Here is a 16,472-nt window from a genome sequence, read left to right as displayed (position 1 = left end):
GTGAACATATATTTGCGCTTATATAAAACATCCTGGGTCAACAAAGCAGCATGTGTTCCTCGCAGTAACAGCAGGACCCGTTGGCTCCGGTTCAGCCAGCTTTACATTGACTGGGGGTTTTTATAGAGCCATGTCCTGCAGGACTGAGCTCAGCACTGAGAAAACACAGGCCCTCACAGCTCCACATCTGCGCTGTCATCTGCACCCTCAGCCAAAGGGGTCATTGGGTTCGTTTCCCGGGCCTCCCTCCTCAGACAGAACAGTGTCAGTAACCTGAGACGGAGCCGACATGTTGTCCTCAAAACAGAGCAGGCACATCTGTTTCGGATGAATGTCCGTGTTTGTCGGCGTGTTTGTCGGCGTGTTTTCTGCGCTCGGAGGAAACGGCTGATGTCTTTAAATGTCCTGTGTAATAATAAGAGAAAGCCTCTGCTAGCCGTAGCTAACGACCACTGTTTCTGTCCACCAGCCATTCGGTTTGGTCGGATGCCACAGGCGGAGAAGCTGAAGCTCAAGGCAGAAAGCAGAATGGTGGAAAAAGACGTGGAGAGCCCCCTGCTGGCCGACCACAAGGTTCTGGTCAGGCAGATCCACGAAGCCTACATGAAGAACTTCAACATGAACAAGGCCAAAGCTCGGCTCATCCTCACGGGAAAGACCAGTAAACCGGTAAATGAGGAAGTTATTAGCTTTTTAGCGAATTAGCTTATGAGCTAAAGACAGCTAACTAGAGTTGATGTTACAACAGAACAAATCATGTCTTTGCCTGCCCATATATTATTTTTAGCATTATTCGATTTAATTTTAATTGAATTGATTTTTATTTATTTATTTAAAAAGTTGTTTGAAAGTTTATCATTGCAAAGATGAATTGAGAGAGAATGATGCAGCAGCAGTTAGCACAGATGCTAGAAAGAAAAAAAAAACATGGTGTGGAATTTTTCTATTCAGCAAACCAATAATAAGTTGTCTGTTCTTGAATAGGTTGAAAAACGGCCACATCGTTCATCCTCAGTATTTTTCATTTTCTCTTTTGTCTTTCGCAACAGCCTTTCATCATCCATGACATGGAGACGTTCCAGCTGGCGGAGAAGACGTTAGCGGTCCATATGGTAAACGGTGAGCCCCCAGATGCTGAGAGCGCTCCTCGGTGTGGGGATGTGTTCGCAGGTGTGGTTTGCGGGGAGCTGGAGCAGAGGGAGGCCGAAGCCCGGCTCTTCCACTGCTGCCAGAGCACTTCAGTGGAAACAGTGACAGAGCTGACAGAGTTCGCTAAAGCAGTGCCAGGTTTTCAGGATCTGGATCTGAATGATCAGGTGGGTATCTGCACAAATCAGAGGAAACCACCCTTGAAATAATACAAATTGCAATTAATTGCTGTATATTGTGTATGTATGTATATATATATATATAAATTATATAGTAACAAACAGTAGCTAAATAATATGTAAATAGCTTAACATTTACACTGCAACCCAAAATTAGCCTACTGTTTTTTTATCTCCCAAAGAAAAGCCAATTTGGTAAAGGAAAATGACCAAAATACTGAAGAAAAAGTTAGTCAAATATTATAGCAAAAAATGTCAAATGCTCAGAAAAATAGCACAACATTAGCACAGGAATAAACCTGTTTTTTGGCTCAGCAAAAAGGGTAACATTTACTTAAATAATATTAAGAATTAGATTGAATTGTTCAAAATATACAGTAGAAGGAACAGTGACAAGATGTTTGAAATTGCCCAAGGTGAATAAATAACTTGCCAAAGTATGTAATATTTATCCAACATGGCTAACAAGCTAAAGTAGCCAAATGCTAACATAAAAGTAAGAAATAGACTTTATTATTTCTCCAAACATGTTTAACATAGTAAACAATCTTTTGTTGGAGTGAATTTTCTCAACTGTATGTTTTTTTTCTTTCTTTTGCTTTTATCTTTTTTTTGTTTTCATTTTTTCGCCTTTCCTTCAGGTGACTTTATTAAAGTATGGCGTTCATGAAGCCATCTTCACCCTGCTGGCTTCATGCATGAACAAAGATGGCCTCCTGGTGGCCCGGGGAGGAGGCTTCATCACACGTGAATTCCTCAAAAGCCTCCGTCGTCCATTAAGCGACATGATGGAGCCAAAGTTTCAGTTTGCCACTCGATTCAACTCCCTGGAGCTGGACGACAGTGACCTGGCCCTGTTTGTGGCTGCCATCATCTGCTGTGGAGGTGAACCAATACCGCTGTACTATTACTGCAAATACTGCTTGTACTGCTACCACAATTGCTGCTGCTACTACTACTGCTAATACTTCTGATTCTACTGATACTACAACTGATAATAATTCTACTGCTTCCACTAGTGTTACTGTTATGGTATTATTATTGTTGCTAATTTTACTACTGTACTACTATTATTATTGTTACTACTGCTAATAATACTAATACCATACAACAACTGCTACTACCACTTTAAATATTATTTCTAGTATTAATACTAATATGACTGCTACTTCTGCTACTACTATCACAGCAGCTATTACATATGCTGCTACTGCTTACTGTTGCTACTGTTATCACTACTCTAAAACTACTGCTACTACTGCTTAAAATATTATTGCTTGTTTTACTATTGCTATAACTATTACTTCTGTGACTTTTACTACCTTTACTACCTTTACTACTGTGACTAAAACTTCTCGTCTTCACTGTCTTCTGTGTTTTTCAGACCGTCCTGGACTGGTGGACGTTCCTCTGGTGGAGCGGCTGCAAGAGAGCATTGTCCAAGCACTACAGCTCCACCTGCTGGCCAATCATCCCGACAACACCTTCCTCTTCCCCCGGCTTCTTCAGAAACTGGCTGACCTGCGGGCACTGGTCACTGAGCATGCTCAGCTCGTGCAGGACATCAAAACAACGGAGGACACGTCACTGCACCCTCTGCTGCAGGAGATCTACAGAGACATGTACTGACGAGTCGGCACGCCTTGGTCCGACGTTGGAAAAATGTCAAGATGTCAAACCAGCCGCAGCTGCTGTGATGACATTCACAGATACTCCCATACATATCAATGTCCTGTAGGTAACTCTTTGTGCGATTGTTACTGTGGACATGGACTGCTGTGACCAACTCACCATTGGAACCAAATCGAAGTGACGTTCCTGAGACCGGAGTACCACAAGGAAAAAGGAACCCTCACCACACAGCGTTTAGTTGGGGCCATCTGCAGTCGTTCCTGTCTTCCATTTTCCTCAAAGCTACTAATGGAAAACTATGCAAATACAGACATTTAATTAAACAAACGCCATAGTTATAGCTGCACTGATTTAACTGGCTAACTGTGTACAATAATGTGAACTGGAACGTAAACCATTGCCTTAATCTCAGTTGAGTGAATGATTTGAGCCACATTTTCTCAGAACTTCTTGCCATTAAGGGTTAACTCCACCACTTTGGGTAACGTTTCGTCAGATAAGCACCTCTGTTGTAACCACACAAAGAAACACGGTTGATCTATAGTTTAACTATTTAATCTTTGACCAGGGAATGTCTTTCATATTAATAAACCAACTGTCTTTTGGAAATACTGTCATTTCAACTTCTATACATTTATTTACCCAGGCACATCATTATAGATTACATTAAAACACCTCATTATCAGTTTAGGGTTACTACATACAAACTAAAATATATTTGCATAGTATTAAAAAAGAAGTGCCAGTATTTTTACTGTTTTAGACACAAACACCGCTGCTGTTGGATGTTGTATTTTGTAAATATAGCCAGACTTTGCTGACCACAGTAAAAGGAACAAGTTAGAAAAAAAAAAAACTACAGGCATTACCTTTCAATGTTGTACTAAAATGTTGGTAGCAAAACTGTTTTTTTTTAAACATGTATAGTAGAGTTTACAACAATATAATAACATACAATACTTGGGGTTCCAGTGTGGTAGAACTAAATAAATAGCTATATTTGTCTAATTTATTTTCTTTATTTTCTATTTCCCTTACGTTTTTACCAGTCTAATGAAGCAGCTGTTATATTGTTTATGTTGTTTGCTTAAAGTCTAATTGTTAATAGCTTTTTGTTTCAGCAAGTAACGTTTGGCTAAGTTAGCTTTTTATTAGACACAAGGTATTTTTTCTTCTAGAATCTTCTACAGTAGTAGAGAATTTTAAACACTATATTAACCTTAGCAGCTACATTTCAGTTAAGTTTGTATAATCTTCTTTTTGAGTATAAGTGTTTTTTTTCTAGGCTTACATTTATTTTGCTATCATGGGTAACTGAAAGTGTTGTTCTGTAGCAAATTTTAGCCGTTGGGTAAGTCATCGGCTATTTTCGGGCTACCATTTTGAATTTTGAGGTTTAAGCCAAACTGACTTGGTTATATTTAACCTCTGTTTGTGTTGATTTAAAGCTGTTTAAAGTAAATTATATTATTTAATTATGCTTCGTAATTGTTACACGACAAATTACAAGTAGTGTAATACAAGACGGAGCTCTACAAAGATAAAGCCAAATAACGTATTTAAAACTTGAATTTGGTGTGACGTGGTTTTCCACTGCTCCCCCGCGTCAGTAGGTGGCGGTAAAGTTTCGTGCAAAAAGAAAAAACAAAAACGTGAAGGCGGATCCCATTGAAATCCAGGATGTAGCTGGCTGGCGCTATCACTTGTTTGTTGGACCATGGAACAAAACACACACCAAAGCAGTTCAAAAACATTTATTTGCCAGTTATGTGACTTAACCAGTCCGTATTCTTACTATGGACAGAAGCCACCAAACACTAGAGCGATAGTGTAAGTAAAAACCAGGGCATCGCTGCCACAACTCTCACGCCTTAGCGCGCTAACCGTGCTAAAGCTAACGGCGACAGCTGCTGTCAATGTCCATGTTCTGTGTGAACGACAGTTTCTGACACACTTTTAATCATTCCTGCCTTGAAACATTTAGTATCTAATAACAAGAAAAGTAAAGCAAATATTTTAACACGTGTCTGTGCTTCTGCTATCTGGTCAGGTTACTGGAGGAGTGTTTTGTGACCAGGGACCCCTTCAGTCCAGACAAGGAAAAGTTTCTGGTCCTCGGATCAACCTGCAGCCTGTGCAACTCGTGTGTCTGTGTTGGACAGGTGAGATTCTGTTATACATCTCTGTGTATTATTAATAACTTTATTTCCCTAAGTGTTTAAAGTAAGTTTTAAAGGTGTTCAAGACATAGTAGGCTGGGATTCAACATTGCTGTTAGTAAACAAAGAGCACGTTGCTGGTAAAACTGCCAGTTAAACACAGCTGGACTATAGGTAAGTTGGTACAATGACTTGAAACTGGTCAGGTTATTTTCAAAGTAATGAAATTCATCCATTTCTTTTGACGTTCACCTTTCTCTGTTGCTCATCTAGATGGCGCTATGAGAGCAGCTGCCTGTTACCACTGCTTCTGTTTTTCATCCTTTTTTGGCCTTTGCTTTTGTATTTTTCACCCCTTGTTTTTTACTTTTTCTTTTGGTTTTTACAGTGACTAACAATGGTGCCCCCTATTGGCCTGTAGTTAACTTTCCCAGCAAAATAATCCCACCATAGGGAAGAAAAAAAAGTCCTACATTTTTGGTAGATCAGCTACATAGTAATAATTAGATTGGATTACATGGGTATGATTGTGGGGATTCTAATTTCTGGTAAGAGTTGGCATTAATAGCTCAGAGATGAAATTAGAACTCTGGTTCTACTGTACTTTGGCTGGTCCTGTGTGTGACACTGAAAACATGTACAAACTGTACAGACTTTCAAATCAATTAATCTGCTTTAGGTGATTGGACAGGGAGAGAATAAAACGCTTGTATCTGGGATTAAATGAGAGCAGTCATGGTTTGGTGCCTGTGTGAGGCTGGCACATTGATGCTCTATTTCTTCTCTGTAATTCATTTAGGACTGCAGTCTGTTCTACACCAAGAGGTTCTGCATGCGGTGTGTGAACAAGCACTTGGACCAGTTCCCTCATCAGATCCAGGCAGAGTTGGCCAAGAAGAAGGACAGATCCAAAGCTGGCGTCTCATGATGTTGGTCCAGACCCACGTCAGGTGTCGAGCACAAACATCTAAATTACTTTTGCCATAAATCACAGGTTTTTTTTTTAAATCTGAAGCTATGGACACACTTTACAGTTTTTTATAAAAAAATCTGAAGCTATGGACACACTTTACAGGATTTAAAATGACACATTAACAGAGTAGTTTCAGCAGATTTTTTTTTGACAAAGACTGGGGCTTACTACAGTTAACTACTGCGTCAGATGAAGGATCACGACCAAATACATCACACGCCCTGATTGCATACAGATTTAGCTAAAATGATTAAAACATTTGACTGACTGCAACTGAGGTCGAGTCCCCTCACACTCTTGGAGACGTTGGTGCTAACCAGGCTGGTGCAGGCTTCACCTTACTGGGAGGAGTGGGTAGAGTCCTCGGCCTTAAGCACATGAAGAAAACCTGTTGTTGTTGTTTTTAATGTTATTACTCTGTGATTTTATTACCAAGGGCGGAAATTAGCGCACATCCATTAGGATATAATAAATTATTGCTTGTAGCCAGGGTGTTACGGCCCTGCGTTGGCCAGCCAGGTTTTTATTTGTGTATCACAGGGTTTTATAGAAGCAAACAAAGAGCAGGTGTGACCGTTGATGCCAGAGCCGCTGTTGGATCGTACACACAGAAAAACACTTTGGCAATTATAACCTGCACGTAACAAAAAGAAACAATTATGTCAGTATCGCAACCAAAACCAAAAGTGTCTTTCCGAGGACACAGAGATCTGACTCCGTGTGCTAATAAGATGACATTGCATTATCTCATTAAGTCCAATGACTTTTCTCAGAACCTGTTACGTGTTTGTGCAGCTGTGGAAGTTAAAGGAGATTTAATTAAACTGCCCTGCCCTGATTTGTTTCTGGGCTTTGCAAAAAAAAGATTTTTTTTTTTTTTATATGACAGAACACACTTTTATTACAGTGCAACAGCATATGGAGCCAGTAATATTTACGACACATCTAATCTAACAAACGACACAGGCATGTGTTGACAGTGAAACATCACTCCTATTTATTTCTTTCGTTTGTTGGTGAAGTGAACTCTTGACATCTGTAGAGTTTAGGAAAAAAACAAAAACAATTTTTCTTAATGTGAAATCATAAAAAAACACCAAAAGACTGTTCTGTGTAAGTGACTCTATTCAATAATTAGTGTGTGAGTAATGCTTGTTTTTACTGTAGTTCCATCATCTCACTCAGCCGGGTTGAGTCAAATGAAACAGTTTTGTCATATTAGTATTCAGCGCCGTCAAAACTCAAAAACAACATTGTTATGACTTCGTAGGTGGAAATTTATCTGCCCTGTTTAAGGCGTTGCTTCCTGGTGAGAAGTCTCAGTCTTGGCTGAGAAAAACAAAATGCTAATGAAACAAATAAACATCTGCACAGTCATCAAGATTGTACAATTACTGCGCTGGATTCACTCACTTGTACTCTCTACCCCAGCAGAGCTGGAAAAATGAGCCCTGTATTTCCAACTGTGCAAGGAACCAAAAAAAAAAAAAAAGGAAATCACAAGAATTCCCCCAAAGCGTTGGTTCTGCATGTGTGCCCTTAACAAGATGTTCTCTGGCCTTATTTCTCCCGTGTGCCGTCTAATCAGCTTGACCAAAATCTGTTACACAGCTCATGGATCACTGTGCTCAACACAGCACCATGTGTAGGAGCCTAAACACGTTATGGATTAAGTGCAATCCCACGCCACACCACCAATAAAACAGACATCCTCAGTGTTTTTATCACGAGATGTTTGGATCTTTCTCGTGGGTTAACTGAAACAGCATGGCTTGAAGGCAGGCTCAGTGACTTTTACAGGCATAGGCTGCAGAGGAATGCAGATTGACACACACTGTATACTTTTAGTGCCGGCTGCTGTGGATGTTTTCACCCAGTTACTACAGGACTCCTCCGCAGCTCTGGGAATGAATGGAAAATAAATTTGATGAAGTCGGCTCATGAACTCCCGTTGAATTCTCTCCTGTGAGAAAAAAATGTTCTCTAAGAAAAAGAAAAGCACAAACCTCGCAGGGCAAAGGCCGTGAACATGAGTCATTGGAGGAAGCAGCAAAGAACGCGAGCAGCGGTGGCAAAGTCTGAAAGTGATAGGCAGCGTGCCAACGATGACGGAAGGCCTCTATCCTGAAGAGCTGATGTCACCAAATGCTGTAATTAAGATTTATGGCTTTCGTGGTGCTCTGCATGAAAACCTCACTCACAGACCGTCTCACAGACCCGTCTCCACAAAGTCACAGTCGTACCACTGAACTGCAGCCCTTCAGGAATCAGAGCTGTTGTCTCCGATCTGTTCTTTGAAAACGCCGTGGAGTCAAACTATCGTGATTAAGGTGTTGCACAATGCACCCAACAAATGAGCAGTTTGAGTTGATGAAGGTGAAGAAACAGACCAGAAGGTGGCGGTATGCCAATGAACCACAAAGAAAAGAAGAAATGCCCTCTTGTCATTTATTAATCCATTCATCTTCTGTGACACAAAACCTGCCTCTATTTTCTTTTCCTGTTGAACCTAGAGGCCGGTTCCACCATTTGAAATTTGATTTGGAGATCACAGTAGCCCTCAGTCCAAACGCCTTTGGACTCTGAGAGGACGCTGGAATAGAACTAGCTACCTTCATACGGAAACACAATCAGTTATCTCCAGGCGATAAACAAGCTGCCACTAGGGGTTGCGCGAGATAAGAAATGTGATGGCGGGTGGGAGTGTTTTTTGTTTTTCAAATCTATCAAATTTGTCAACCCTTTATCTAGATTTGGGGCAATCCATTTTAAGGGAAACAGTGCCACCTTTTGGCTAGATTGAGTTACTAATTGTCTCTAAGCAACATTGAATATTTACGAGCACCTTTTCGGCATGCCTTGTTCATTATAGCTCAACAGGAGTGTCATTGTCTTGGACTTATCTCGTAGCCGAAGCTAACGACGTTCCCAGTGATTGAATCAACTTCTGACCTGAAGCTGTTGATGTGACACAAAATCAGATGCAGTGTCGAGAAGTGGCGGCACTCACACAGTGGCCGGGTGATTGATTCATCTGATTGTACCGCAGACCTTCAGTAACTCACCTCTGCCTGTTACTGCTGCGGCTCAGAGTTTGGTCAGGTTTGACTGTTGTTATTTGAATTTGTTAAAATTAAAAGAGATCATTAAGAGCAGGTTTTGACCCCGATCAAAAAAGATCCCCAGAATCTTACAAATAAGGAATTCTCTGATAGAAACACAAGTTTGATTTGTACGGTGGATATGTAGAGAGGTTCCCAAACTGTGGTTCACGTACCAATGGTAGTATTTTGGATCTTAGTCTAAATCCCTGAGGATTAGGTGAATCACCTGGTTGTTACATAATGCTGTTGTTGTGTGTGTGTGTGTGTGTATAGATACTGGAACAGCTGATGGTCGTGCAGACACTCTGTTCTCGTGGGGACATGTTGCTGTTTCCCTCAGATTGAGAGGGTATTTTTAGGGTTCCAGAATTTTTGGGATCGGGATTTGAATTAGTGACAGATTAGAGTTAGGTTGAGGATTAGGATTAGGCACGTATGTGTCATGATTAAGGTTGGACTAAGAGGTTAATAAATGCACAAAAAAAAAAACAACTGTGTGGTTTTAGGATTTGTAGTAAATTCCGATACTGTTAGCATTGACCGTTTTAGGATTTGTTGTACATAGCGTAAATTCCGATACTGTTAGCATTGACCCATCTTCTTTGTATATTAGCGCTAGCTGAAAGAAGTTGACGTCGTGCTTTTGTGCTTCAACGCTGATCATATTTGTGGTAAACTGCAGTTAGTACCGTATGTGACACATGTTGATGAACACTGATGCTGATTTGTTAGCCCCTAAGACCTGTTCCACTTACCCTCAGACTTCTGTGAGGTTGTTTTTTTTTTAACCCCAGCACATTCCTGTGTACTATACATGACCTTGATTTTAAAGTGTGACCTTGAAGCCTGTCTAGATGAAAGAGGTGATAATGGGAAGACAACACGTGATCGCTCACTCCTTTGTTGCTGCACTTAAAGGACTATTATCTCTCCATTATAACGTAACTGATCAGTCAGGTGAATTAGTTCTCGGGCGGGAGTTAATCCTCCTTCTCCTCCGCGCTGCTGATGCTCCGTGTTGCTGCTGCTGCTGCTGCTGTTGCTGCCTCAGGTCTACTTTAAGAGAAATCTCTTTAAGAGAGGGCGGTCCCTGCAGCGCAACCAATGAGTCGCCTCCACTGTTTAAATAGTCCTTGATGTCAACTTCTTCACTCACAGCTCCCTGTAACGCCATGTTGGCTGTTATGGCTTGACTTGTTGTTTTCATCAGTCTTACACACGGACCTGACAGGAGTGGCTCACTTGAACGCCCCTTCTTCCTCCGGAGAACCTTTATTCCACTTTTACGCGTACGCGTTTTGGATGATACGCGTGGAGCATGCGTGCGTCATCCCTTTGACTTCACATTTTAAAGGAGTACTTGTTGGAAATAGCGACTTTGGGAAGCTTTGGTTGTTCTGTGCGGTGCATTCGGTGTCTTTTTTTCCCTCTTATGTGCATCAAAATGTCAGATGTTCGCCTTTCTAATGCGAGCCCGACATTGGAGAGGGTGGATGCGCGGCAGCAGGACAACGTCAGACCGCCAGTGCGCAGAAGCCTGTTCGGCAAACCTGATCCAGCGGAGATACGGAGGAGTCTGGATGATTTAGTGCAAGAGGGAGTGCAGACGCTCCGGGACAACTACAACTTCGACCCGGTGGAAGACAGACCGCTGAGTCCGCGCAATTTCGAGTGGCAGGAGGATCGAAACCCGCCGGAGTTTTACGTGAGACCGCCGCACCAGCGGCCAGAGAGAGACGAGGACTCGCCCGTGGAGAGTCCGCGGGAGGATGCCGCTGAGAGGAGTCTCCAGCCGGGCACGAACCGAGCCAGGAAACGACGCTCTGGAGACTTAGGTGATTTAACTTGACTTTTTTTTTCTTCTAGCTGTCACGTTCCTTTAACTCCCTTCCTATTTTTTTTTCTGCAGTGTCACTGCGCTGCAATGCGGAGGCGCCAAGCAACAAGTTGTGACCGAGTTTACACGCAGCTAAAAAAAAAAAAAAAAATGAAAGTAATGCGTAAGAAAGAACACAAAGCACGCAAACTTATTAACGAAGTTTCACCGCTGCGCGTTTACTCCACAGAGTGTACGCGCGAATCGCGCCATCGTTTTTTTTTTTTTTTTTAGATACTTTGTCTTTCATTCTACTTTAGGAAAAATTCCAAAACTTACCGAGTATTTTCCCCGGTTTTAGAGGGCGGCACAGAGACAGGCAGCTGTCCCCGGATAGAAGGATCCTGTCAGCCGTAGTTACGTCTTCGTTTTACCTCCTCGTTTTTTATTTATGTATTTATTTAACATTAAAACGCCAGTGGAAAATAAATCTCCGCAGAATCGTAGTCGTTTTGCCTCCGTCTGTATGAGAAACGGGAGCTTTAAATACTACCGTATGTACGTCCACCTGAAAGATACGTTGTATATAAAGTATTTATGTGTAAATACTTTAGTTTTAACGATATTTTTTCTGTTTACTATTTCCTGTCGATCAGTGGTTAAATCAGCGCCCCCCCCCCTCCGTTTTGCCCCCCCTTTTCCTCACCCTTTAAACATAGATTATTTTTTCAATGCATTGAGTTGCAATATTTATATAACTATATATAACTTTTTTTTTCCCAACATCATTTCCTCCAGGTTCCTGCTCCACTGAGTCTCAGGGTGCAAAAAAATCGCATACCGACGAAGATGATGATGATGATGGTGGTGGTGATGATGAAGATGACGGTGCAGGGAGTCAGGTTTTAGGAGCCCTGCAGGAGAATGGAAGTTCCGTGGTCGTGTGACAAACCGCAGCAGGTACAGTAGGTTTTCATTGTTCTCTCTCTCCCTGAAATAATGTTCAGTAAAAAAAAAATTACACCGTAGTTACTGGAGGAATCAGCCACTGCTGTCAGAAAAAAGATTACACCGTATTTACTGGAGGAATCAGCCACTGCTGTCACCTTCACATTTGATTTTTTAAAATTTTGTTTTATACTGACTTTTGAGAGCTGAAAATAACAAATCAGTTGTTGGGAGGGAAAAAAAAAAGATGCAACCATTTCCCCTAATAAGCTTCAGTTGCCGTCTGCATACACACTTCATTTACCGGCAAGAATAATAAGCATGTGCTGTTGTCTTTGGCACAGTTTGAGTTCTGTTTGACATCAGCATCAACAAAGTTGTAAACACATTTCTCTCTCTCTCTCTCTCTGTGTCTCTGTGTCTCTGATCCGCTGCACGCAGCACTCACACGTCAACATTCCAATCCTCCACAGCCATTCACACTGTGTCTGTGTTGGTGTGCATGTGTGAATCAGATGAGATGTGTAGTGCACCGTTCAACAACCTGTGTCCTCTCTTACGTCCCACAGAGACATGGAGACCTGTTGCTGGTGTATCATCATCTGATGGACAGAGACAGAGAAAAATGTCATGAAAAAAAAAAAAAAGATCGACAGCAGAAAAAAAAAAAGAAAAAAAAAACAAACAACAGCCTTTTTTCCGGAGAGGTGGAGAAGAAGAAGAAGAAGAAGAAGAGGCTGCACAAGCACTGAATATGTACACTATCAAGTTTCGGCACTCGTTTTTTTTTTTTTTTTTTTTTTAATTAAATTGCCTCAGAAGCAGCAGACGATGTAGCAGTGTGCAAAAGGATTTTTTGCTCAACTTTTTTTTTCTTTCTTTTTTTTTTTTTTAAATCTACTACCTATGTTTCAGATGTAGCACATACAAAAAGCATCATATGCTTTTCATGACTTTTTTTTTGTTTGTTTTTAATGTATTTGAGTTAAGTGTGTGAATTTGACTCGGGAAGTTGCAGTGCAATTTTCAGCAGAGAAATTATTATTTTTGTTGTACTATCTTTCAGGTAATTTGATGTTAAGTTGCAAATGCAGATTTAAGAAAAAAAAAACAAACAACAACAAACAAACAAAAAAAAAACCAACAACAACAACAATATCAGGGTTGTGTGGAAACTAAATGTCTTCACTTTTTCTATGGCTTTATTTTGTCCCAGTGTTAAAACATCACCAGTGTAAAAGTCAAGGGTCCATCCACCTGGGAGCAGCCATGATAGATCAAGTTTACATGAAAAAAAAAAAAAACAAAAAAACAACAAAATTCCACCTTTACCACCCTATTGTATGTTAAGGAGTTTTTCTTTTTTAATTTCTTTATGGGATTTTGCCAAAGTTTGTACCTTTGTGGATGGGGTTGGTGGGGTCACGGGGGGGGGGGCAGGGGGAGGGGAGGGGGAGGGAAGGTAAGGGAGGGCAGGGCAGGGCGGCGAAAAACTGCTTAGCAATATCCGACCAAATTTTAACAGTATTTGCTAATAATCCTAAGATTTAGATTTTATTATATTCAAATTAGGTAAAAAAAAAACAAACATATTTTAACGGCTCCTCTGTGGCATTTTCCCCAGGCCTTTGTAATACACCCCACAGTCCAGGTCAAACGGAGATGAAAGGTGTTAGAATCACTGGGCTACTTATTATGCAAATATGTGAATCAAAGATTTGTGTTTGTGGTGTGGAATTCATGTGGAACATGTAATTGCACTATTGTTAATTCCTCTCTTTTTTTTTTTTTGTGAAGGCAGAAAAACAAAGTTACACTGCCTCATATTTGGTGTCAAACTTTGAAGTGTACCTGTGTGCCTTTTTTTTAATTATTTTTCCAAAACACTGAAAAAAGTTTTACTAACTTATTTATATTGAGCTTTTCCTTTTTTTTTTTTCTTCTCGTGGGTGTATGTATAGCTTCCCAAAGCGAAGTTTTCTGTGCATTTTTTTGTAAATAAATATTTTCATTATTATTTTTAAAAAAATAAACTGTTGCAAAACTGAGCCTAATAATCAATTTCATACCCAGTGTGTTTTGTATTTTTTTTTAAATTTATTATTTTAGAGTGAAAAAACAATGCTGGGTGGAATAAAGGCATGTGTTCACTATTTTGATTGCACAGCACACACATACACACACACACACACTCCACCCTTAGCAAACACACACTTTAGGTTTGCAGTAGAACAGCCCATGAGAAGTGACAGGCTGCAGAGTCCTGCAAACAGGAGACGGAGTGACAGCCGTGTTATTAAGCAGCACTAATGAACGACGTGTGGGTGTGACGTACAATCACTGCGAACGTTTGTAAATCACACGAGAAGTAGTGCTTCTGCAAAAAGTACTTATGTAAAAATCTGCATAACAGGAACTCCACTTTTTAAATACATCAAAATCACACACACACACAAAAAAAATCAGTTTTGATTTAAGCCTCGATTAAAACAACAGGTTTCAAACCCGCAGCTCCTGCAGCCGAGTGCAGAAACTCTCAGCCCGGCTCTGCAACTCTGAGCTTGAAAACAACAAGGGTATGTCCCGGGGAAAAGGAGGGTGTGGGTGAGGGCGGTGAGTTACTGACTTTTCCCAGCTCCAATCACAGCAACCAGACGAAAAGCACACCACTCAGGAGTCAGCCAGTCACAGCGCCGTGGGCGGGAACCCAGGACAGTACAGGCTGTTCTTTTCATAAAACACACACCACACAATTAGTTTCATTGGCTGACTCTTTCCTGTTGATACCAGCCTGGAAGAGTCAGAGAGAGAGAGAGGGGGAGGGAGAGAGAGGGAGGGAGGGAGAGTGTGAGCTTTTACTGACTGTGACTCATGGCCTCTCTGTAAACTTTTGGAGGGAACAGTAATACTTAGCTTATATTCAAAGAAAAAAAAAAAATCTGTTCACTGACTTCACAAAGGGGTTTGTAAATGACACTGACATCTTGAAGAAAAAAACATGTCTTTCATATGTTTATATATATTGCAAACATTCAATTTTCTTAGCTAACAGACATTTAGTAAAAAAAAAAAAAAAATTATATAAACTGAAACATCTCCCCTAGGGGGCGCTATAGCAATTCTGGGCCCATTCAGCATTCTGGCTCTGCACAAAATACATTTTTTTAAGGAATGTATTTACCTGTCCTCTCAACATCGCTCTGACATTTGAACCTTGGTTTTTAATAATTAATGTCCCTTAATGTCCTCGGAGATTTTTTAGTAGCTGTAAAGCAGTGTTGAAATGTTAAAAAAAGTTAGCTTTTTCAGAAGACACTTCTGTACAAATAATTGTACAGAAGACACTTCTGTACAAATAATTAACAAATATTAAATATATATATATATATATATATTAACATTGTTTTACCTCTGTTTTTGGTCAGGGTCAACTGAAAAAGGGAAAGTCAAGTCAAAGAAAATCTCTGGCAGTTGGACATCCTGGTGAGTACAGTGTACATGTATGTTAAGCTAGCACTAGCATAAAACCTCAGTTTACAGAAAAGAAATACACACAAAACTCGTGTTTACTCGAGTGTACTGTATACGCAAATAAATATTTGTGAAATGAAGCTTTTCAGTAGCATTACTATTTGCTCGGTGCTGGGGTTTACGCAGGTAAGTCAACATATACGCAGATGACACTGTGATGTTATGCATGTATTTTAATGTAAAAAAAAATTATAATCTAGAAACGTCGTTAAAAAGTATCTTTTTTTTTTTGTTGCAAAAAGCCGCCTCCTAACAGTTCCCAGTGCTCCACCACTGCAGTCAATAATCCAGGGCAGTGAACGGAGGTTGTTCCAAATCAGGGCAAAGCACCGTCGCAATCAAACCTCAAACCAAACTTCTTATTACCCTGTTAGCATTGATTTGTGCTCATATTATTGACTGAAATTCCATATCCAATTTAACAAACTTTTCACATTATAAGTCAGGACTGTCGACCCAGAGTGGGTGGGAGTCGTACATCTGATAGAACTCTGCCGACCTCTGCCATCAGTCAGATGTTTCTGCCTACAATTATAAACTGTTCCAGGTCTTCATTAACCGTGTGCAACACAGCATGTAAACAGGACCGCTGGATGGAAAGTCTCTGTCACCGTACTCAGATTATGGCATGTGAAGTACATCAAGATCACAAATTACAACCCTGAGTCCAGGAGTTAAATCAGGGGAAGACGTTAAACCGACTCATGACGTTCTGCTGACGGTTCCTATAAGTGACAGAACGTCCTGGTCATTGAAACACCAATTTCCTTTAGATTTTCTCTGGTTTCCAGCCACAGTGTAATGGCAATAACATACAGTAGCGTATAGCAGCGGTTTCCCTGCTTGTCATCCCTTCCTGCTGCTTCTTAGATTTTAATTTCATTTCCTTAATATAACGAAGGGAACTCCTGAGGGATTAATGAAGTTCTATCCAACCATCCATCCATCCACCCATCCATCATCCATCCATCCATCCATCCA

The 16,472-nt window shown here is 40.7% G+C and overlaps 3 protein-coding genes across 7 annotated transcripts in view; all 3 read left to right on the top strand.

Annotated features, from left to right (window-relative positions):
- Window positions 1-3,577, top strand: part of pparaa (peroxisome proliferator-activated receptor alpha a) — a 13,394-nt gene extending 9,817 nt beyond the window's left edge. For both annotated transcript variants that reach the window (XM_008315872.3, XM_008315873.3), the window contains exons 6-9: window positions 470-669; window positions 1,050-1,316; window positions 1,970-2,213; window positions 2,713-3,577. In XM_008315872.3, the coding sequence (XP_008314094.1) occupies window positions 470-669; window positions 1,050-1,316; window positions 1,970-2,213; window positions 2,713-2,957 (956 nt within the window). In that variant the 3' untranslated portion in view covers window positions 2,958-3,577. The remainder of the gene's footprint in view (window positions 1-469; window positions 670-1,049; window positions 1,317-1,969; window positions 2,214-2,712) is intronic.
- Window positions 3,578-4,101: 524 nt separating this feature from the next.
- Window positions 4,102-7,584, top strand: cdpf1 (cysteine rich DPF motif domain containing 1). Of its 3 annotated transcripts, none has more exons than XR_003050332.1 (4): window positions 4,102-4,790; window positions 5,011-5,122; window positions 5,919-6,123; window positions 6,166-7,584. XR_003050332.1 is itself a non-coding variant. In XM_008315874.3 (3 exons), exons 1-3 carry the CDS (start codon window positions 4,678-4,680, stop codon window positions 6,045-6,047), a joined length of 354 nt encoding a protein of 117 aa, XP_008314096.1. In that variant the 5' UTR covers window positions 4,102-4,677; the 3' UTR covers window positions 6,048-6,158. The 3 variants fall into 3 exon arrangements, 1 of the variants encoding a protein (XP_008314096.1); XR_003050333.1 differs by having other exon boundaries at window positions 5,919-6,126; window positions 6,168-7,584; XM_008315874.3 differs by lacking the exon at window positions 6,166-7,584 and having other exon boundaries at window positions 5,919-6,158.
- A 2,190-nt stretch (window positions 7,585-9,774) lies between these two features.
- On the top strand, window positions 9,775-13,124 carry LOC103382902 (cyclin-dependent kinase inhibitor 1B-like). 2 transcript variants are annotated; one of them, XM_025057675.1, is made up of 3 exons: window positions 9,775-11,031; window positions 11,811-11,972; window positions 12,402-12,523. In XM_025057675.1, the coding sequence occupies exons 1-2, from the start codon at window positions 10,629-10,631 to the stop codon at window positions 11,957-11,959; spliced, it is 552 nt and encodes a 183-aa protein (XP_024913443.1). In that variant the 5' UTR covers window positions 9,775-10,628; the 3' UTR covers window positions 11,960-11,972; window positions 12,402-12,523. The 2 variants fall into 2 exon arrangements, with proteins under 2 accessions (XP_024913443.1, XP_008314097.1); XM_008315875.3 differs by lacking the exon at window positions 12,402-12,523 and adding an exon at window positions 12,530-13,124 and having other exon boundaries at window positions 9,778-11,031.
- The last annotated feature ends 3,348 nt before the right edge of the window (window positions 13,125-16,472 follow it).

The sequence above is a fragment of the Cynoglossus semilaevis genome, chromosome 8 (assembly GCF_000523025.1).
Source record: "Cynoglossus semilaevis isolate Cse_v1.0 chromosome 8, Cse_v1.0, whole genome shotgun sequence".
In the NCBI taxonomy this organism is placed as follows: Eukaryota; Metazoa; Chordata; class Actinopteri; order Pleuronectiformes; family Cynoglossidae; genus Cynoglossus; species Cynoglossus semilaevis.
The sequence above is the reverse complement of the archived record's forward strand: the minus strand, read 5'-3'. Positions and strand labels throughout refer to the sequence as shown.

Excerpts from the sequence above, each read along its gene's own strand:
- LOC103382902 (XM_008315875.3), top strand. The coding sequence starts at position 10,629 with ATGTGCATCAAAATGTCAGATGTTCGCCTTTCTAATGCGAGCCCGACA. Across the intron at positions 11,032-11,810 it reads ACGACGCTCTGGAGACTTAG|GTTCCTGCTCCACTGAGTCT; the intron begins GTGATTTAACTT and ends CATTTCCTCCAG.
- cdpf1 (XM_008315874.3), top strand. The coding sequence starts at position 4,678 with ATGGAACAAAACACACACCAAAGCAGTTCAAAAACATTTATTTGCCAG. Across the intron at positions 4,791-5,010 it reads CCAAACACTAGAGCGATAGT|GTTACTGGAGGAGTGTTTTG; the intron begins GTAAGTAAAAAC and ends CTATCTGGTCAG. Across the intron at positions 5,123-5,918 it reads CGTGTGTCTGTGTTGGACAG|GACTGCAGTCTGTTCTACAC; the intron begins GTGAGATTCTGT and ends TAATTCATTTAG.